Source organism: Chiloscyllium plagiosum, unplaced genomic scaffold (genome assembly GCF_037043375.1).
Source record: "Chiloscyllium plagiosum isolate Xiang-an unplaced genomic scaffold, Cpla_swu_hap1 HiC_scaffold_9, whole genome shotgun sequence".
Taxonomy (NCBI): Eukaryota; Metazoa; Chordata; class Chondrichthyes; order Orectolobiformes; family Hemiscylliidae; genus Chiloscyllium; species Chiloscyllium plagiosum.
This window is the reverse complement of record NW_028270147.1, coordinates 58,729,688-58,750,212: the sequence shown is the minus strand read 5'-3', so window position 1 is coordinate 58,750,212 and position 20,525 is coordinate 58,729,688. Positions and strand designations below refer to the sequence as shown.

The 20,525-nt window shown below is 40.6% G+C and overlaps 1 protein-coding gene across 13 annotated transcripts in view; it reads left to right on the top strand.

The window, feature by feature from the left end:
- Positions 1 to 20,525, top strand: part of lrrc7 (leucine rich repeat containing 7) — a 688,069-nt gene that overhangs the window by 355,303 nt on the left and 312,241 nt on the right. For all 13 annotated transcript variants that reach the window (XM_087990651.1, XM_087990652.1, XM_087990653.1 and 10 more), the window contains one exon: positions 6,926 to 7,015. In XM_087990651.1, coding sequence (XP_087846777.1) covers positions 6,926 to 7,015 — 90 coding nt within the window. The remainder of the gene's footprint in view (positions 1 to 6,925; positions 7,016 to 20,525) is intronic.

The window sequence follows — 20,525 nt, the reverse complement described above, 5'->3', positions numbered from 1 at the left end:
GCAGATATAATCCGCAGTAACCCTTTAACTCTTTTTAAACTCACACATCTGACAAGAAGTTCATATCACTGTACTAACGGCTATTTTTGCTCCTTCACAATCTACAGACCCAGAAAATAACACCATCTTATTCCTCTACAAAACACTGCCCCAGGTTAAATAATAGTTATGACTTATATTTTAGATTTAATCAAGATACACATCTCTAAAAATATATAATCAAGAAAGAACATACTGCAGCCTTTCTATTGGACACACTTAAAACAATGATTAACTTGGTAAAGCTGACTTTAACAAGATGAGACAGACTGTCCATACTAAACTCAGAAAATCTGCTAATAGGTAAAGCAACTAGAGAACAGTGCAGGATGTTTAAAGAAACATTGAACACTATGCAGGACAAGGTTATGCCTCTGAAAGGAAAATGCTCCATTTCACAGAAATACTCAGCCATGGACAACTGAAGATACAAGGGGCAATATAAAACTAAATGAAAAGGCTTTTGTAAAAGATGTAATAAATGGCACAGATCCTGCTGAATGGGAACGATACAAAGACCAGCCAAAGGCCATGAGCAGATGCAGAAAATAATCAACAAAGCTAATGGAATCCTGGTCATTTATATCTAGAGGATTGGAGTACAAGCCTGCAAAAGCCTCCTTGGATCCCACTTGGAGTACTATGAGCAGGACACTTTAGGAAGGATTGGTCTTAGAGGGGAAGTATGACATTAGTATACAAAAATGGTACCTGGACTTCAGGGGTTATGTTATGAGGAGACACTATACAAATTAGATCTGCTTTCTTTAGAATTTAGAAGGTTAAGGGGTGATCTAATCAAAGTCTTTAAAGTATTAATGGGCAAAGACGGTAGCTGCTAGATCAGTTATTAATTTTAAATCTGAGAGAGAGAATTTTTTTGTCAAATGTAGGTAAACAGGGATATGGGCCAAAAGCAGGTATAATGAGTTAGGCCACAGATCAGCCATAATCTCATTGAATGGCCTACTCCAGTTCCTCTGTACAAATTTCAAACTGATTTCTAGAGTTGACTGATTCTGTTAAAACAAGTGTGCATAGTATTCAGAGTTTCTGGATAATATGGAACTTCTGGGGTTTACGTAAATAATAACACAATGTACTATTGTAATATTATTGTGGAAAATAAAATCACCTGAAATTTACTTCAAGCTTCTCCTGACCAATTACAGCATCTTAGGTTGGAGGTCCTTGTTTTTTATGTCTAGGATTTCTACCAAGCTTCCTCCAATTTTATTTTAGCACTATGTATGGGTCCCATACAAACGCTACTTCGGGTTTATCAATCTCTTCATCAATACTTAGTTTTAATGGGTTTGCATGTCAATAAATGTAATAAATTCTAAACAATCAAGTTGGTAACCATCAAATATTGTTACTGCTAACACCTCAGGCTGCATTGAGAATGTTGTTCTGGCTGTCATAAGGTGTGAAGAAAATTGAACATCATAGAAAATTATTTCACTCTTGCACTTGAGATGTCACCTTTAATCTTCTGTGATGCTCCAGACAAACACCCCAGCCAAAGTAGGTATCCAGGATTTACATGCTGTGGCAATTCCAGAGAGGAATGCAGTCCCCATACCTCTTGCTTATGTCACACTTAGACCTGGGGCAGACAGAACTCCCATACCTCCTGGTGTCCAGTAGGAATTCCATTTGCCTTATCATCGGGATAGGAGGCAGCATTTCTGAGTCCTCCTGATTTTCCACCTGTCTCCTTTAGTGCGATCTGAATTTTTTTAAATACCAAGATTGTCCCTGAAATTTCCATAAAGCCTCAGGAACAAAGGAAATACTGGAAATATTCAACAGGTCAGTCAGCATCTGTGGAGAGAGCAAAAGTTAATGTTACAGTTTGATAATCTTTTATCAGAAGTGGAAAATTTAGGGTTCACAGAATCACCGAATTTTCACAGCGCTAAAGAAGGTCAACCTACCCATCACAGCTTCACCTGTTTTCTGAAGTAATGGGTTTTAAAGGGAATGAGGGAGATGGAGCAAAAGAGAAGGACGGAACACAGGTGTTTAAATGATAACAGTGATGTTGCAAGGTAAAAGGAGATGACCATAGGATAAGCAGAGAAAAAGGAAGATGTAAAATAATGTGTAACTTGTAGAGTTCGAGTTTGCAATTGCTAATTTGCTGACTTTAGGTGATTTGATTCACCTACTTATTTAGGGAATGTGAAACGTAGAAGCCAGTAGACAGGTTTTTCATGGCAAAAGAATCTCTGCATTTATCTATATGCAAAAAGGTAAGTATAATACAAGAAATATAGGTAAAAGTACTAAACAATGAAATTTGTACTATCAATTATACAGAGTCATGATGTAGAGATGCAACCACCTGATGAAGCTCTCCGAAAGCTAGTGCTTCCAATTAAACCTGTTGGATTATAACCTGGTGTTGTGTGCTTTTTAAAATTATACAGAGGACAGTGATTAAATACATTTAAATTAAACACACCTGAAACACTATTAGAACCTAATTAGTAGTTTTAATCACGGAAACTTTAATCAGACTTCCTACCTTTGGGATACCATGCATTGTAACCACCCGCCTTCCCTTCCCTGCTAGCTGGGTCAGAAATTTTGGTGTCTCAGAAGTTGACGCTCACCACTGAGGATAACATGATTTTGAAGTACAACTGGTTGTTGAATTCTTGCCATTGGTTCTCTTGGTTTGGAAGAAGGAGCAGCGCTCCTAAAGCTCATGCTTCCAAATAGCCTGTTGGACTATAACCTGGTGTTATGTGGTTTTTAACTCGGCTAGGTAGCCTGAGGTGTAAACGTTTGTTTCAGTTTAGAATGTTAAGTTTTGTTAATTGTTCTCATAGAGTGGACGTGTAAATTGGAATTTCTGGCTGAACAATGCTTCCATACAGCCACTCTGTGTTTGTGTATTTTCCCCAGAGCTCAGCCTAGATGTTGCCTTTACTTTTTAAAAGTTTTGAGAAGTCCAGGGTGTTATCCAGTATTTTAGATGATCGGGATATTTGCTCAATCCTACAAACTGTAAAATGTGTAATGGCATCCATACCTAAAAGGCGTTGTCTGAAAACCTATATTTTCTATATTCATTTGTGGGATGTCAGCGTTGCCCATCCCTAATTTTCGTTTGAGAAGGTGGAGCTGTTTTCTTAAATTTCTGTGCAGTCCACCTGCTGTACATTGACCCACAATGCCGTTAGGGAGGGAATTAGAATCAGAGATTATGTTCTGAGATTATTGTTGATTTTGGAAGGCTGTTAAGGTGCCTAACTAAAAGATGTGGAGGAGCTGGTCTTGGACTGGGGTGTATAAAGTTAAAAATCACACAACACCAGGTTATAGTCCAACAGGTTTATTTGGAAGCACTAGTGTTGTGTGATTTTTAACTTTAACCAAAAGATGAAACGCTATTCCCTGAAATTACATTGAATTTTGTTGAGATAGTGCTGAAGACCGTCATAGTGGGAGACAGACAGAAAATTAAAATGTTAGGTAAATTGAGTTTTTACAAGATGATCTTTCAACTTTGTTTTAACTATTTGAAATGTCCTGCTGCTGGCTTTGGTTTAAACCTTTGTAAAAGCTGAAGAACAAAGTAAAAATCTCTAACATAAGCACTGAATAAGATCTATGCACAGTGATGAAATACAGAGCTACTTACATATCCAGCTCTATTTTCAGCATGTTTGTAGGATGAACCAAGTTCTGAAAGGCAGGTCTCGGACTTTATGAAGAATTTCTGAAATTATCTGAACTCATTATAATAGTTCATATTACTGACCTAAAACTATCCTTCATGGCCTCAGTGGTATGAAAATTTAAAATGTTGAGAGCCGTCTGTGTGGGAACATGCAGTGGGGTAGCAGATGTTTTTATCTTTGGCTTTGAATTTGAAATTAGTCTGGACTGACTGGACAAAATTCTTCACCACGATTTTATATGCATTATGTGAAATGTGTTTTTCCATTTTTAACCCACTTGCTTTGTGCATGTTTTCAAAGTCCCCAAAATTGGTACTTAGAATTAATTTTTCAGCTCCTATAGGAAATGCTACTATATCAGTACCATTTATTTTTTGGGGACACAGCACTCAAAGTTTATTCTCCATGCAAGTTGCACTGTCTCTCGGTGGTTGTTAAAGTTAAAAATGACACAACACCAGGTTATAGTCCAACAGATTTATTTGAAAGTACAAGCTTTTGGAGCGGTACTCCTTTGTCTTTTGTGATAAATACTGTGTTTGATGATCCTCCATAAATTCTGTGGCCTACGATCCTCCCCCACTAGCTACCGGACAAAATAGCAGCGCTCCGAAAGTTTGTACTTTCAAATAAACCTGTTGGACTTTAACCTGGTGTTGTGTCATTTTTAACTTTGTCCACCCCAGTGCAAAACCAGCATCTTCACATAAGTGGTTGTTGAATTGATATTAAAAGCAATGGAAATGGAAAGTGCTTCAGTATATAGTATTAACCTTCCTCTGCACAACAGCAACAAATGTATAGAAAAATACAAAACCTAGATCCTACTTCAATACAATGACATATTCGATTCTTTTCAGAGCATAAATGTCAGAAATATTGAACATACATTCATTTGTTTGAGTTGTAAACTGTTTTTGTCTTGGTTTGCAAGATTGGCTGCTGACCAATTTTATAATAGGAAAATATTGATGAGAAAGCATTTTCTGAAGGCTTTATCTTGCATTCATCTGGACAATTCTCACAAATGTCAATGTAAAGGGAAATTAACTGTTTTATACGGTATGAGAACTACTGATGGGTTGACATGTGAGTTCTAATTGGTAAAGGCATTGCCAGACTCAAAGTACTCCGCTTCTTCCTTTCCCGCCGTACCACCCAGTACCCTTCCACCGACACCCTCCTTCGACTGACCGAACTGGTCCTCACCCTGAACAACTTTTCTTTCCAATCCTCCCACTTTCTCCAAACAAAAGGAGTAGCCATGGGCACCCGCATGGGCCCCAGCTATGCCTGCCTCTTCGTAGGGTATGTGGAACAATCCATCTTCCGCAACTACACTGGCCCCACCCCCCATCTTTTTCTTCGCTACATTGATGACTGTATCGGCGCTACCTCGTGCTCCCACGAGGAGGTTGAACAGTTCATCCACTACACTAACACCTTCCACCCCGACCTCAAATTCACCTGGACAGTCTCGGACTCCTCCCTCCCCTTCCTAGACCTTTCTGTTTCTATCTCAGGCGACCGAATCAACACGGACATCTACTACAAACCAACCGACTCCCACAGCTACCTGGACTACACCTCCTCCCATCCTGCCCCCTGTAAAAACGCCATCCCATTCTCCCAATTCCTTCGGCTCCGCCGCATCTGCTCCCAGGAGGACCAGTTCAAAATACGTACAACACAGATGGCCTCCTTCTTCAAGGACCGCAATTTCCCCCCCAACGTGGTCGACGGTGCCCTCCACCGCATCTCCTCCACTTCCCGCTCCTCCGCCCTTGAGCCCCGCCCCTCCAACCGCCACCAGGACAGAACCCCACTGGTCCTCACCTACCACCCCACCAATCTCCATGTACAGCGCATCATCCGCCGTCACTTCCGCCACCTCCAAACAGACCCCAGCACCAAGGATATATTTCCCTCCCCTCCCCTATCAGCTTTCCGTAGAGACCACTCCCTCCGCGACTCCCTTGTCAGATCCACACCCCCCACCGACCCAACCTCCACTCCCGGCACCTTCCCTTGCAACCGCAGGAGGTGCAACACTTGCGCCCACACCTCCCCCCTCACTTCTCTCCAAGGCCCCAAAGGAAACTTCCATATCCGCCACAGATTCACCTGCACCTCCACCCACATCATCTACTGCATCCGCTGCAGCCGGTGTGGCCTCCTCTATATTGGGGAGACAGGCCGCCTACTTGCGGAGCGATTCAGAGAGCACCTCTGGGCCACCCGGACGAACCAACCCAACCAACCTGTAGCACAGCATTTCAACTCCCCCTCCCACTCCACCGAGGATATGCAGGTCATTGGACTCATCCACCGCCAAACCACAACAACCCGACGGTCGGAGGAGGAGCATCTTATCTTCCGACTGGGAACCCTCCAACCGCAGGGGATGAACTTGGACTTCACCAGTTTCTTCATCCCCCCTCCCCCCACCTTGTCTCAGCCGGATCCCTCCAGCCCGGCACCGCCTTCCTGACCTGCAGTCTTCTTCTTGACCTCTCCGCCTCCATCCTACTCCGACCTATCACCCTCACCTTGACCTCTTTCCACCTATCACATTTCCTACGCCCCTCCTCCAAGTCCCTCCTCCCTACCTTTTATCTTCTCCTGCTGAACACTCTCTGCTCATTCCTGAAGAAGGGCCTGTGCCCGAAACGTCGAATCTCCTGTTCCCTGGATGCTGCCTGACCTGCTGTGCTGTTCCAGCAATAAAGTTTCAACATAGAAAATGCACCAATTAGATGATGACTAATAGGGCTTGTTCCTGTGCTGTATTGTTCTTTGTACTGATTGTTATTTATCAGTCTTACATTACATTTAAAGCAGGTATGTTGACTCTAGCCAAGGTATTGTCATCTGAAATGAACCACAAAAATGGCTGTCACTTCTTTTGTTGAGCTGAAACAGGCACAATGAATATGCATATTCTTTCAACTAAATATGTTGTCATATCAGCAATACCCTCATTCCATGCTGCCAAACAATAGGGAACAAAAAAGGAAACTCTGGATTTCAGAAGTCAAAAGATTCACTATAAAGATCACAAAGCTACCTAATTTAATACAATGTCATTAAGGGCAGTAAAGGACAATAGTTTATCATAATAGGATTTTTAAAATCTCAGGTTTTTTTATCAACAATAAGTAAAAGATCTCTTTTTTTTGCAACTGTTTCAGACTTCCAGATGGATTCACCCAGCTGTTGAACTTAATGCAACTCTACCTAAATGATGCATTTCTGGAATTTCTTCCAGCTAATTTTGGAAGGTAATGAATTATTTTAATTCGTTCAATATAGGAATATTGATGCCAGTTTATGTTTTACTTACAACTACGAATGTTCTCATTATTCTTCAGTGCACATTTTATGTAGTTTTACTTAAGGAATGTATTTGCAAGATACAAGTCGAAATATATACCAATAGAGGTAACAATCCAGAGTTTATATTTTTAAAACAATTTTTTAGACTGCAATTTTAACTAAATTGCCATTTTTAGCTGCATTTTGGACTGGGACTTATGTTTCTGTACTGTGTTCCTGTTACTGTCATAGTTTAATGTTAATAGTAATAATGTGTCATTACCAATGATCGTAAGGGATGCTGAATACATTAAAATAAGCATGACTGGTGTTAAAATGTCAAGTTCATGACACCAGCTCATAATTCATCAAGAGTAACTAGATAAGAGGTATACTTGTTGCTAGTTTAATTGATTTATGGTGGAGGATCTTTATTTTGGAAGCTGCAACTTGAAGAAACCCTGAAGAGGGGAACAGAATTTTTAGAACTTTTTTTAAATTTCTAGCTTAATGGATTCAGCGTTTCTTCTGTCACTTTGTGAGACCACTCTGAACCTTTCCATCCTTTCAAAATAAGTAGCTGTGATCCACAATTTTCGATTTCAATCAGCAGGGGCAGGAACTGAAAAACCTGGGAGGGTATACAAGTCTAAGCCTTTGCAGATATGTGGGAAATTGTGAAGGCCATTAGAAAAGCTTACGGTAACCTTTAACTTTATAAATAGAAACATGAGACATTGTTACACTCCCCATGGAGAAAACATAAAAGAAAATAACTAAATTTATTGAATGACTTCCAAATAAACAAATTTCCAACAAGATTCTACATTTTTATAGCATTTACTTTAATACAGATTAAAAAGTAATACTAATAATGAATTAACTGGCAAATCATATTTCAAACAAAGGTATAATTTTTACTTTAATGAGTTCTAGAAAAATGTATCTTACGCAAATACAAGCATTTGCATCGTTACTTGCACAAATATAACATTATCTTGCTACACATAGTTCACTATTCTTTATTAACGGTAGATAGTCTGGTACGTGTACCTGACAACAACTTTCACCTTTAAATTTCATGGTATGCTTTGTGTCACAAGACACACTTTAATGAAGACTTTCTCCCTGAAGTCACAATAATCCTGATAATGTAACTCTTTAGAGTTCTTTTTAACTTGACCACGAAGTAACACCCCAGTCAACTGTGGCCACTTCTATGAAAACACCCAGCTCTTTAGCATCTCTGAGTAATTCACACAATGTTCCAGCTTTAAGACCTCTTGAGTCCATTTATACAACACATCCTTTTTTTCTGTCTCCTTGGCTGCCAAGCTGAAAAACTGACCTTCACCTAACAGTATCGTTTTTTTTTTCTCCTCTCAAAACATTTTTGTGATCCCCTTTTTGACTCAATCTGTTTTCTCTTTGAGCTGGATTTCACATTAGTAATGTGCAGGTTTTGGTGAGGTGGTGGGGGTGGAGGGGTCAGGGGGCAGCAGGTGTACATAAAATAGTCTGGAAGACTAGCTACTAGAGTTCCAACAATCCCTGAGTTGATTCTCATGATATACAAGGTGGTCAGGTACTGAAATTAGCAGACTGCCTGTCCTGTGTAAATAAATAACTTTTTCTTAATTCAGCCATGAAGAGTTTGTATTGCTGGCTGACCAGTATTGATTGCCTGTCCATCGTTGCCCTTGAAGATGGTGGTGAGCTGCCTTCTTGAACTGCTGCAATCCATGTGCTGTAGTTGACCCACAATGTCCTTAGGGAGGGAATTCCAGGATTCTGACAGAGCATCTTAGATTTCTTAATACAGACTTAGGATATACAGCAAGGGAATGATGTTAAACTCATGTGGAACTCTAGTTCGGCCTTAATTTAAGAATTTGCTGCACTTTAGGGAAGATATGAAGTTTTTCAAGTGATTGTCAAAGAAAATGCATGAAAATGATTCTAGGCACATGGAAATTCAGTCATGTTGAGAGTCTGAAGAGGTTGGGATTGTTTTCCTCAGGATATTTGATCAAAGTCATCAAACTTTTATTGGTCAGAGTATTGAGTACAGGCATTGGGAGGTCATGTTGCAGCTGTACAGGACATTGGTTAGGTCACCGTTGGAATATTGCGTGCAATTCTGGTCTCCTTCCTATCGGAAAGATGTTGTGAAACTTGAAAGGGTTCAGAAAAGATTTACAAGGATGTTGCCAGGGTTGGAGGATTTGAGCTATAGGGAGAGGCTGAACAGGCTGGGGCTGTTTTCCCTTTGGCGTTGGAGGCTGAGGGGTGACCTCATAGAGGTCTACAAAATTATGAGGAGCATGGATAGGGTAAATAGACAAAGTCTTTTCCCTGGGGTTGGAGTGTCCAGACATAGAGGGCATAGGTTTAAGGTGAGAGGGGAAAGAGACCTAAGGGGCAACTTTTTCACGCAGAGGGTGGTACGTGTATGGAATGAGCTGCCAGAGGAAGTGGTGGAGGTTGGTACATTTGCAACATTTAAGAGGCATTTGGATGGGCATATGAATAGGAAGGCTTTGGAGGGATATGGGTCAGATGCTGGCAGATGGGACTAGATTGGGTTGGGATATCTGGTCGGCATGGACGAGTTGGACCGAAGGGTCTGTTTCCATGCTGTACATCTCTATGACTCTATAAAACGATAAGGGGTTTAGACAGAGATACATGGGAAGAAACTGCACAAAATGGTGGAGGATTAAGTACAAGAGGCTGCTGGTTTAAAAAGGTTATTAGCAAAAGAAGCAAAGGACACAAGGAAAGTTAAAAATCACACAACACTAGGTCATAGTCCAACAGGTTAATTTGAAGGCACTAGCTTTCAAAGCGCTGCTTCTTCATTGGGTGGTTGTGCAGCAGAATCATAGATACAAAATGTATAGCAACAGGATTGCAGTGTCATTAGAATGTAATATTAAACCAATTTAGTTCAGTTTTTCATCTTTTACAGTGTTCATATTAGTTTTGGTTCCTTCATATATAAATCCCAGAACTTTTTTAAAGTTACATTCTTGAGATAGCTTTTAACAATAGGTGCCATCTCATCTCAGATAATGCATTGAAGATGTGAAGCTAAAGTCTGTCTGCGTCCCAATGTTAGGTCAGACTGATTCTATTTCTAAAGTGGGATTTACAGAATTTTACATGGATTTATGCAGTTTTTGAGCAAAAAATAAAATGTAATCCTGAAAATAAAAATTTGCCCGACAATACTTTTATGTGTGTATGTGCAGGGAGACAGTGTGTGTGTGTGTGTGTGTAGTGGAGTCACCTGTAGTGTCACATGAACCAAGGGTCCCAGTTGAGGCCATCCCCATGGGTACTGAACTTAGCTATCAGCCTCTGCTTGGCCACTTGGTGTTGTTGCCTGTCCCGAAGTCCGCCTTGGAGAATGGTTACCTGAAGGTCCGAGACTGAATGTCCCGAACTGCAGAAGTGTTCCCCGAATGGGAACGAGCACTCCTGGTTGTTGATTAGATTACATTACAGTGTGGAAACAGGCCCTTCGGCCCAACAAGTCCACACCGACCCGCCGAAGCGCCACCCACCCATACCCCTACATTTACCCCTTACTTAACACTACGGGCAATTTAGCATGTCCAATTCACCTGAACTGCACATCTTTAGACTGTGGGAGGAAACCGGAGCACCCGGAGGAAACCCACGCAGATATGGGGAGAACGTGCAAACTCCACACAGTCAGTCGCCTGAGGCGGGAATTGAACCCGGGTCTCCGGCGCTGTGAGGCAGCAGTGCTAACCACTGTGCCACCGTGATTGTTGTGTGGCGTCCATTCATCTGTTGCCACAACCTCTGCTCAGTCTCGCCAATGTACAATGCCTCAGGGCATCCTTGCCTGCACCGTATGAGGTAGACAACGTTGGCCAAGTCACATGAGTACTCACCATGTACATGGTGGGTGATGTCCCCACGTGTAATGGTGGTGTCCATGTCAACAATCTGACACGTCTTGCAGCATCTGCCATGACAGGATAGTATGATGTTTACCTGAAAGCCAGGCAGTTTGCTATGAACAATGATCTGTTTAAAGTTTGGTGGTTGTTCAAAGGTAAGAAGTGGAGGTGTGGGAAAGGTCTTGGTAAGGTGCTCATCCTCATCGATAATGTGTTTCAGGCTGCGAAGAACATGGCGTAGTTTTTCGGCTCCCGGGAAGTACTGGACAAATTCTTTGAGGAGGTGACCAAGCATGTGGATGAGGGTAGAGCAGTGGATGTAGTATACATGGATTTTAGTAAGGCATTTGATGAGGTTCCCCATGGTAGGCTTATGCGGAAAGTCAGGAGGCATAGGATAGTGGGAAATTTACCAGTTGGACAGAAAACTGGCTAACCGGTCGAAGTCAGAGAGTGGTGGTAGATGGTAAATATTCAGCCTGGAGCCCAGTTACAAGTGGAGTTCCGCAGGGATCAGTTCTGGGTCCTCTGCTGTTTGTAATTTTTATTAATGACTTGGAAGAGGGAGTCGAAGGGTGGGTCAGTAAATTTGCAGATGATACGAAGATTGGTGGAGTTGTGGATAGTGAGGAGGGCTCTTGTCGGCTGCAAAGGGACTTAGATATGATGCAGAGCTGGGCTGAGGAGTGGCAGATGGAATTCAACCCTGCCAAGTGTGAGGTTGTCCATTTTGGAAAGACAAATAAGAATGCGGAATACAGGGTTAACGGTAGGGTTCTTAGTAAGGTGGAGGAGCAGAGGGATCTTGGGGTCTATGTTCATAGATCTTTGAAAGTTGCCACTCAGGTGGATAGAGCTTGTAAGAAGGCTTATGGTGTATTAGCGTTCATTAGCAGAGGGATTGGATTCAAGAGTCATGAAGTGATGTCACAGCTGTACAGGACTTTGGTTAGGCCACATTTGGAGTACTGTGTGCAGTTCTGGTCGCCTCACTTTAGGAAAGATGTGGAAGCTTTGGAGAGGGTGCAGAGAAGATTTACCAGGATGTTGCCTGGAATGGAGAATAGGTCGTACGAGGATAGGTTGAGCGTGCTAGGCCTTTTCTCATTGGAACGGAGAAGGATGAGGGGTGACTTGATAGAGGTGTATAAGATGATCAGGGGAATAGATAGAGTAGACAATCAGCAACTTTTTCCCCGGGTACAACAGAGTGTTACAATGTGACATAAATTTAAGGTGAAGGGTGGAAGGTATAGGGGAGATGTCAGGGGTAGGTTCTTTACCCAGAGAGTGGTGGGGGCATGGAATGCGCTGCCTGTGGGAGTGGCAGAGTCAGAATCATTGGTGAACTTTAAGTGGCAATTGGATGGGTATATGGATGGGTGCTTAAGCTAGGACAAATGTTCGACACAACATCGTGGGCCGAAGGGCCTGTTCTGTGCTGTATTGTTCTATGTTCTATGTTCTATGTTCTAAACCCTATTGGTTGCAGCTCATGTCTGTCTCCTGAGGAGGTCATTAGGGTTTCTCGCTGTGGCATGTTGGAATTGGAGGTTGATGAGTTGAGCATCGTACCCTGTTCTTATGAGGGCATCCTTGAGTACTTCCAAGTGTCCGTCACGTTCCTCCTCATCTGAACAGATCCTGTGTATGCATAGGGTTTGTCTGTAGGGGATGGCTGTTTTAATGTGTTTAGGGTGGAAGCTAGAGAGGTGTATCATTGTGAGGTTATCGGTGGGTTTGCGTTAGAGTGAGGTGTTAAGGTGCCCATCCTCGACCTTTAACTTCACATCTTCAATGCATTATCTGAGCTGAGATGGCACCTATTGTTAAAGCTATCTTGAGGATGTAACTTTAAAAAAAGTTCTGGGATTTACATACGAAGGAACCAAAACTAATACGATTACTCTAAAAATGAAAGACTCAAGCGGAATTTGTTTAATATTACATTCCAATGACACTGCAATCCTGTTGCTATAAATTCTGTGTCGTATGATTCTGCTCCACAACCACCTGATGAAGAAGCAGCAATTCGAAAGCTAGTGCTTCCAAATAAACCTGTTGGACTATAACCTGGTGTTGTGTGATTTTTAACTTTGTACACCCCAGTCCGACACCGGCAACTCCAAATCTTGACTGAAGGAAAGGTTGTGATCTAGAATGCACTGTCTGAGACTGTGGTTAATTTGAAGCATGTAAAAGAAAATTGATTATTTTCTGAAAGGGGAGAACATGCAAGGCTTCAGGGAGAAGGGGGGGTGAGTGACACTAAATAAATCAAACTTTTGGAGAGTTGCCGGAGAGTTGCCACTGACATGATGGGCTGAATGGCCTCCTGTAATGCAATAGTATAACTGTTCTGTGATTCTGCTTTCATCCACATCTCTGGGACATTGACGCTTTGATAACTGAGAAAACAGGAGTGGGGGCGGTGGTGGGAGAGGGAAGTGGGGGTGATGCTTTTGGCCATCTACACAGTGTCCAGTCCATTCAAGCTGATTTATGTAGTTTTGTTTCAACATATATAGAGCTGGCTTCAAGAAGAACATTAGTGTTCATTTAATGATCTTACCATTGAATTTAAAGGATGGGACTATTGAAGGAATATTCTTCTGTTGCGGATACACAGTTCAGATCCACTGTGCTGACATCTGCTCGGTACATGGACTTTTCTGTTGACTTACGGTGATCTTTGCAATCAACCACTCTCTGCCATAGTTTGTAGATGATGAAGCTGGCACAGTGGATAAAATATTGCATCTCTCAATAATGGTGGCCATTTGAAAGAGGAGTGTTTTTCCTTAAATCATTCATGGGATGTGTGTGTCACTGACTAGGCCAGCAGCTATTGCCCATCCCTAACTGCCCCTTGATTAAATGGTGAAAAGTTTCCTTCCTGAACCATTGCTGCCCTTAGAGTGTAAGGAAACCTCCAAAGTTGTTAGGAAGGGAATTCAGGAATTTTGCTCCATTCCTGATGAAGGGCTTATGCTCGAAATGCCGATTTTCCTGCTCTTCAGATGCTGCCTGACCTGCTGTGCTTTTCCAGCACCACTCTAATCCAGAATTCAGGATTTTGACCCAGCAACATTGCTAAAATGGTGAGCGACTTGAAGGAGTTCTTGCTGGTGGTGGGATTCCCATGCATCTGCTATCCTTGTCCTGCTAGATGGTAGAAGTTAGGGAGCTTGGAAGCTGCTGTCTTAATAACAAGATGAAGTAGGAGTAAATTCAGCCCCTTGAGTCGACTCCACTGTTCAATAAGGTCAAAGCTGATCTATTTGTGTTTCAAATTCCACATTCCTATCAATCCTCGATTTAAGCTTAGATTTTTGTTATGCAATGGAATTAAATTACTACCAATTTAAAAATATTCAATGATCCAACCTCCATCATCTTTCTGAGGCACAGAGTTTCAAAGTTGCACAACCTTTTTAAAAAACAAGTCCCTTGTCTCTGTCCTAAAAGGACAAACCACTAATTGTAAAATTGTTCCTCCAGTACTGGTCTGACCCACAAGATGAAATATCCTTTTCACATTCACCTTATTAAGACCAGACAAGATACTAAACGCAGCAGTCACCCGCACTTTTCTCAACTCCAGTGGAAACAAGCCCAGTCTGTCCAACTGTTCCTCATAAGACAACCCACTCATTACTGAATCAATGTAGTAAACCTCCTCTGAATCACCTCCAATGCATTTACATCCTTCCCTAAATACAGGGACAAAAACTGCACACAGTATTTGAGATGTTGTCTCATGTATGCCCTGTATAACTGAAGAGTAACTAAAATCAAGATAATGTGCTGCCTATATCATAATATAGCTGGTGTGGGCATGTGGGGTGGCAGTGACCAGACTGTGTTTTAACATTCCTTCCCATTAACCCCTCTTCTACACCATTCATTTCCTCCTTTAAATCCATCGCTTTATTGATAATCAAGACTGAACTTGAGTTCAAAATAATAGGCCATGTTGGATTTGTTCCACATTTTTTGGACAATACATACCTAGACATTTTTCATGTTCAGGGGCCCATTGTCTTAAGCAATATCCAGTACCTTTCTGCTGCTTCTTGATGTTACGTGGAGTAAATTGAATTGGCTGAAGACTAATTTTTGTGATGCTGTGAGTCTTTGAGGAGATCAAGATGGGTCCTCCGCTCAGCACTGGATGGTTTGTTGGTCCATTTCAGAGCCCTTTAAGAGCCCAACATATTGCTGTGGGTCTGGACTTACATGTGGACACCAGAATTAAGTACATCAGAATTTCCCAACCTAAAAGATATTAGTGAACCAGATCAGTTTTTTATCAATTGACAGTGCTGTTAGATGTTCTTTTAATTCCAGATTTATTGATTAAATTCAAATTTTGTCATCGGCCATGGTTGGTATTACACTCACATAGCTAGGCCTTTCGATTCTTCAACAATGACATTACCACTATGCTGCTACTTTCTTGCTCCCCCTCCCCCCATTCAATCCTTGGGAAAGGAACCTTCCATGGTACTATGCTTGTCAAACTGAGGTAACCTCTCCGCATATGAACATGTGCACGTGCCAACTGGAGCAAAATGATCATCTTAGTTCATCAGGACTACTCTGCATCCCTCAAAGTCTTGCTTCTGTTTTCAAATACTTCATAGTCCGAATGGAGAAGACATTGATCAAAAAAACTAGAAAGATTTCTAAAAGACCTCCATTTAGAGTATGTGTGGCCTTTTCATTAATTTTCTATTTAAATGAATAGCAGCATTAATGCAAGATTTTCTTCTTATTCTGATCATTTGAATGATTAGAAAGATTATTAAGTCCCATCATGAATGATTATCAAGCTGTAACAAGGATCAAGTGAAAACTTATAACTCGGGCCTGATCAGGAAAATCCAAGCTAGGCAAGTTGGACAGAAATCATGCAAAACTATCCTATACTTTAAAGTAGACACTAGACTTAAATCTGGTGTTGTTTGATAGTAGAATTATTGTGAAAAAAGTCAAAAGAGCACCATTCATTATTGTGATACGGTTCAGCAGTTTCTGCTGTCCGCTAGGTCATTGGGGTAGAAAGAATCGGCTATTGTTATCACCCCATGTTGAATATTCTGAAGACATGTTTCACCATAGAAAACATTAAAATACCGGGCAAATTTTAATATACACCTACATACAGGGATTAGTCAAGCAGTGAATCTTCTGCCAAATGATGAACCTTGATAACCCAACAGTGTGAGTCACATCTTGTAGGTGAAAGCCACCATATAATTGGATTTATTTGGAACTCCCAAAAATACTATCTAACATTCAATAGCTCAACCACATATACAGCTTCTGGATTAGTGGTGCTGGAAGAGCACAGCAGTTCAGGCAGCATCCAAGGAGCAGCGAAATCGACGTTTCGGGCAAAAGCCCTTCATCAGGAATAAAGGCAGTTTATCTCTCCACCCTTCAGGCTCACTGCCTTTATTCCTGATGAAGGGCTTTTGCCCGAAACGTCGATTTCGCTGCTCCTTGGATGCTGCCTGAACTGCTGTGCTCTTCCAGCATCACTGATCCAGAATCTGGTTTCCAGCATCTGCAATCATTGTTTTTACCACATATACAGCTTGAAGAGGCATGATCCCACATTAATCCACAGGAAATAAAATTAATTAGTTTAATTTATTCTTCATTCATTTTTATATTACACACATGATAAATCACAAATCTTGAGAGGAATCCACTTGCAATCACAGTTCTCTTAATTTTAATGGAGGTAAATTTCATTTAAAATATACTCTCCAATCTAATTGCAAAGCAGTCTAGGGAAACAAGTAAAAATACCTGAGATCATAAAGAGTACATTCTTAGCACATCAATGCATGGCATCATGCAAGAAATAAAAATAGGAAACTGCAAATACTCAATAAATCTGGCAGCATCAGTGGATGGAGAAACAGTTAACAGAATTTTCCCACTTTAATCACTTCCAAAATGATCGTTTTGTTTTGCCCCCAAGTCCTGAACCTGACTTCTGATTGATTAGGTAGGCCTTCTGACCTCCTTACCAATGCTATGTAATTAAGAATCTGTCTGCAAGCTTCTTCATTAATTAGATTGGGATGGGTAGCAGGATTTTGGCAAAGGATTTCTGTTTAAGAGGACTTTTGCATGTTTCAGCAACATTTAGATTTTTGAGACTGCAACAATGTTATGAATGATGAGAAAACCTTGAAAATCTGACCATAATAATCTTCAACTCTTAGCTGTTGGGCAAGCTGAGGAGTTGCAGAGAACAGAACTCTTCCTTGGGAGGAGGATAAAGAGGCAAGTCTTTCCAATTAGCTGGTATAGATGGAGTTGGCTGAGGAAGAGAGCAGCTAAATTGTGTTTTCTTCAACCTGGAGAAAATGCAAGGTAGAACTCCAGGACTACAGAAATTTGTTGCTGGTGAATAATAAACGCATTCATGTGCCAATTCCCTCACTCTAACTTGGACACCCTTCTCCTGTACAACACTCTTTATGTCTACACACCGTACAGCTCCATTCATTACTCTCTGTACAGTTACCTCTCATTTGCATCTGAAGCCAATATTCATACACGATCAATCTGTTAACCCTCTTGTAACCATGTCTCAGTGACCCTCAACTGTTAGTATCCTTATAACACAAGTCAATAGGAGCACTCCTTAAAGAAGAGAGCACAATACTTGGCAAGAGACAAAGGATGTAGCATTGGTCATCTGAGCTGTGTAACCGATCAGAATGGGTGGATTTTTGATGCAGCTGAAATTAATTCCTTCATGTCCATTATTTTATATTACATTCTGAAGAAGGGTCACTGGACCTGAAATGCTAATTCTGCTTTCTGTCCACAGATGCTGCCAGAACTGCTGAGTTTTTCTAGCAATTCCATCATGTTTATGTTCTTTTGACTGGTACCAACGTCAGCAGTGGTATTGGCTGTTCTACATTGTCATCATGTTGGTCTGTTAATACTTATTCAATTAAATGTTCACCACAGATCTCCATTGGACTATATTGCTTAATTTTAATAGCAGTATTTGGTTATTGTCCCAAGACTTGCTGGTTGTTATTCTCTGAGGATTCTTCACTGGCACCATTGATCAAAAACATTTCCTGAAGCTCGGTAAATCTGTGTTTTCTTCCCTGTTGATGATGTGAAATCATTCTCAGGTGCCAGTACAAGTTATTTTATGCAGGTTGAAACTACTTAGGTTTAGAAATTAATCTTGGAGGGCCAATAAATCCTTTCACAAGTATAGTATTTCAATGCTTGATTGAATAATCAAATTTTCTATGTTTTGTTCTTGAACAATGGTTCTTCAACTTTGATCCTATGTCTTCCTGCTAGTGTCGTGTTCTAGATCATCGCATACTCTGAGGGATATTGTCAGCCTCTCTTGTTCTGGAGCCTGTATAACATTAGCAATTACCTCACCATGAATCACCTCTACCTTATTGCCTATTTAACAAGAAATTGTCAAAACTGCAGATGTACCTGTACTTTAGAAAGAAAACTAATAATCAGGAACAACACACAGAGTATTGTTGATCTGTCTGCTTGTAATGAAGAGTAGCCATCATCCACTCTCTTATTTATGTGTTCATTAATCCCAGCAGATTAAGTTGAAGTTGAGATGTTTGAAGAAGATTTTGTCTTGGGCATCGCACAAAATCAAATAATCTACCCTGGAGATCCTTATTTCCAATCAATCTCCATGCCATTAACCATGATATTATTACTATGGTATTTGTATCATAGCTGTAGTGATTCCAAAACATCTAAACAATTGCCAACTATCTTTTAACTCTACCAAGAGGAATTCATCCTGCTCTTTGTGTTTTGCCGTACTAGAAAGACCTATAAGCTGCTATTGCTTTCCACTGTTCCTTCTCTGATGGACGTCCTTTGTGCCTTTTTACCGACAATGCTTCTCAATGTATTGCTTTAAATATAACTTTAAAGTTATTGCAAGTATATATAGTTTCAGTATTGTTTATATCTGTTGTGGAAACTTGTCCTTTACTCAGGATTGAGTAAAATGAGGACTGCTGATGCTGGAGATTGAAGAGTGCTTATGCTTCTGAAGAAGGGCTTATGCCCAAAACGTCGATTCTCCTGCTCCTTGGATGCTGCCTGACCTGCTGCGCTTTTCCAGCAACACATTTTTCAGCTTTATTCAGGATTGTAAATTTTATTTTAAATTAATGTACAACTTGCTTCTTTATTTGGCAATTTCTTTATTTACCAGTCTTTGTTAGCTCAGTATTACTGTTGAAATACATCAAATTCTTCTCAAAAGCTTAAATTATGTTTTCTGGTCATTCTGAAGTAATTCACTGCTTTCAGCTCTGAAACACATATTCCTGATCCTTGACATTTTAACATCATTAAAAGGTTTTAAAATTCTATATTATAGCAACATTCTTTTAATAAAACTTCTACAATTCTTTTTAAACATGTTGAAATCAGTAAACCGTTGAGTTGTTTTTTCTGAAAGTAGTAGTATAATCTGTCCAGTTGTGGGCACTAAAATGGAAGATTCCCACTTTTTTTTCTTACGCTTGCAAAGTTTCCCAGCATTTTGAACAAAATTGAGGGTTTGTGCCTTATTTCTTTTTTGGTAGGGGATTGTTGTGGGTAAATCACCATCAATTACCTTTCTTAGTTCAGCTACTTATTCAGAAATCTCAGACTATGAAGTGCAGGGTTTCTAGACTGAAGCAATGATTTAAACTTTATTGCATGTCGCAACCAAAATAAGGCCCTTCAAGTAAGCAAGCCAAGTCTCAACTGAACTTGACTATTAGCCAACTAATGATGGAAATTGACCATGATTCCACCAACAGCATCTGTCTCTGGAAGTGTCCAGGGGTGGTGTTGTTCTTTTAAGTTCTGCCACTGAACTGTTCTAGTGTTGGATTCTTCTACAATTTTCTCTCTTTCGAGTTTGTGGTGTAACATTATTTGATAATTCAGGCGATTCCTTCATCCCTGACCTTTGATTACACTTCTGGAGACCTCCAGTCTGCAGCTTGCCGTATGAGAAGTAGCTCCCCTGTTCCTTGTTCCATTTTATGTTAGCTGTCTGTTTAAAACAGCCTGTCCTGCAATTACCCCTTTTACCTCAAAACATTACTTCTGCAGGCAGTCTTAATTGCCTATTTGTCACGAGGCAGCAAATTATCAAATAGTGTTATCTCCTGTCTCCCACAAAACAGCTTGTTTGTTGCTTCTTCCCAGGGGTGGTTAATTCACATGTTACTTTTCATTCCTCTATGACAGCTTCTTCTTGTCCCTTTCATTTCCAGAAACTGCTTATTTCAGAGAGCTATTGCTGACTCTTTCAATCTATGAAGTTATTAAAGTTCTGAAGTTTATCATAACAAAATGATTCACACTTTTTTATCTTACAAAATCTTCTTGCAACTAAAATATTTCAATTCTTTGATAAATTTCTCTTGCCCTTGAAATGCTTCTCTGATCTTAATCTTCTGTAGTGGATTTAGGACATTTAAAATGTCCTTCCGATATTCTG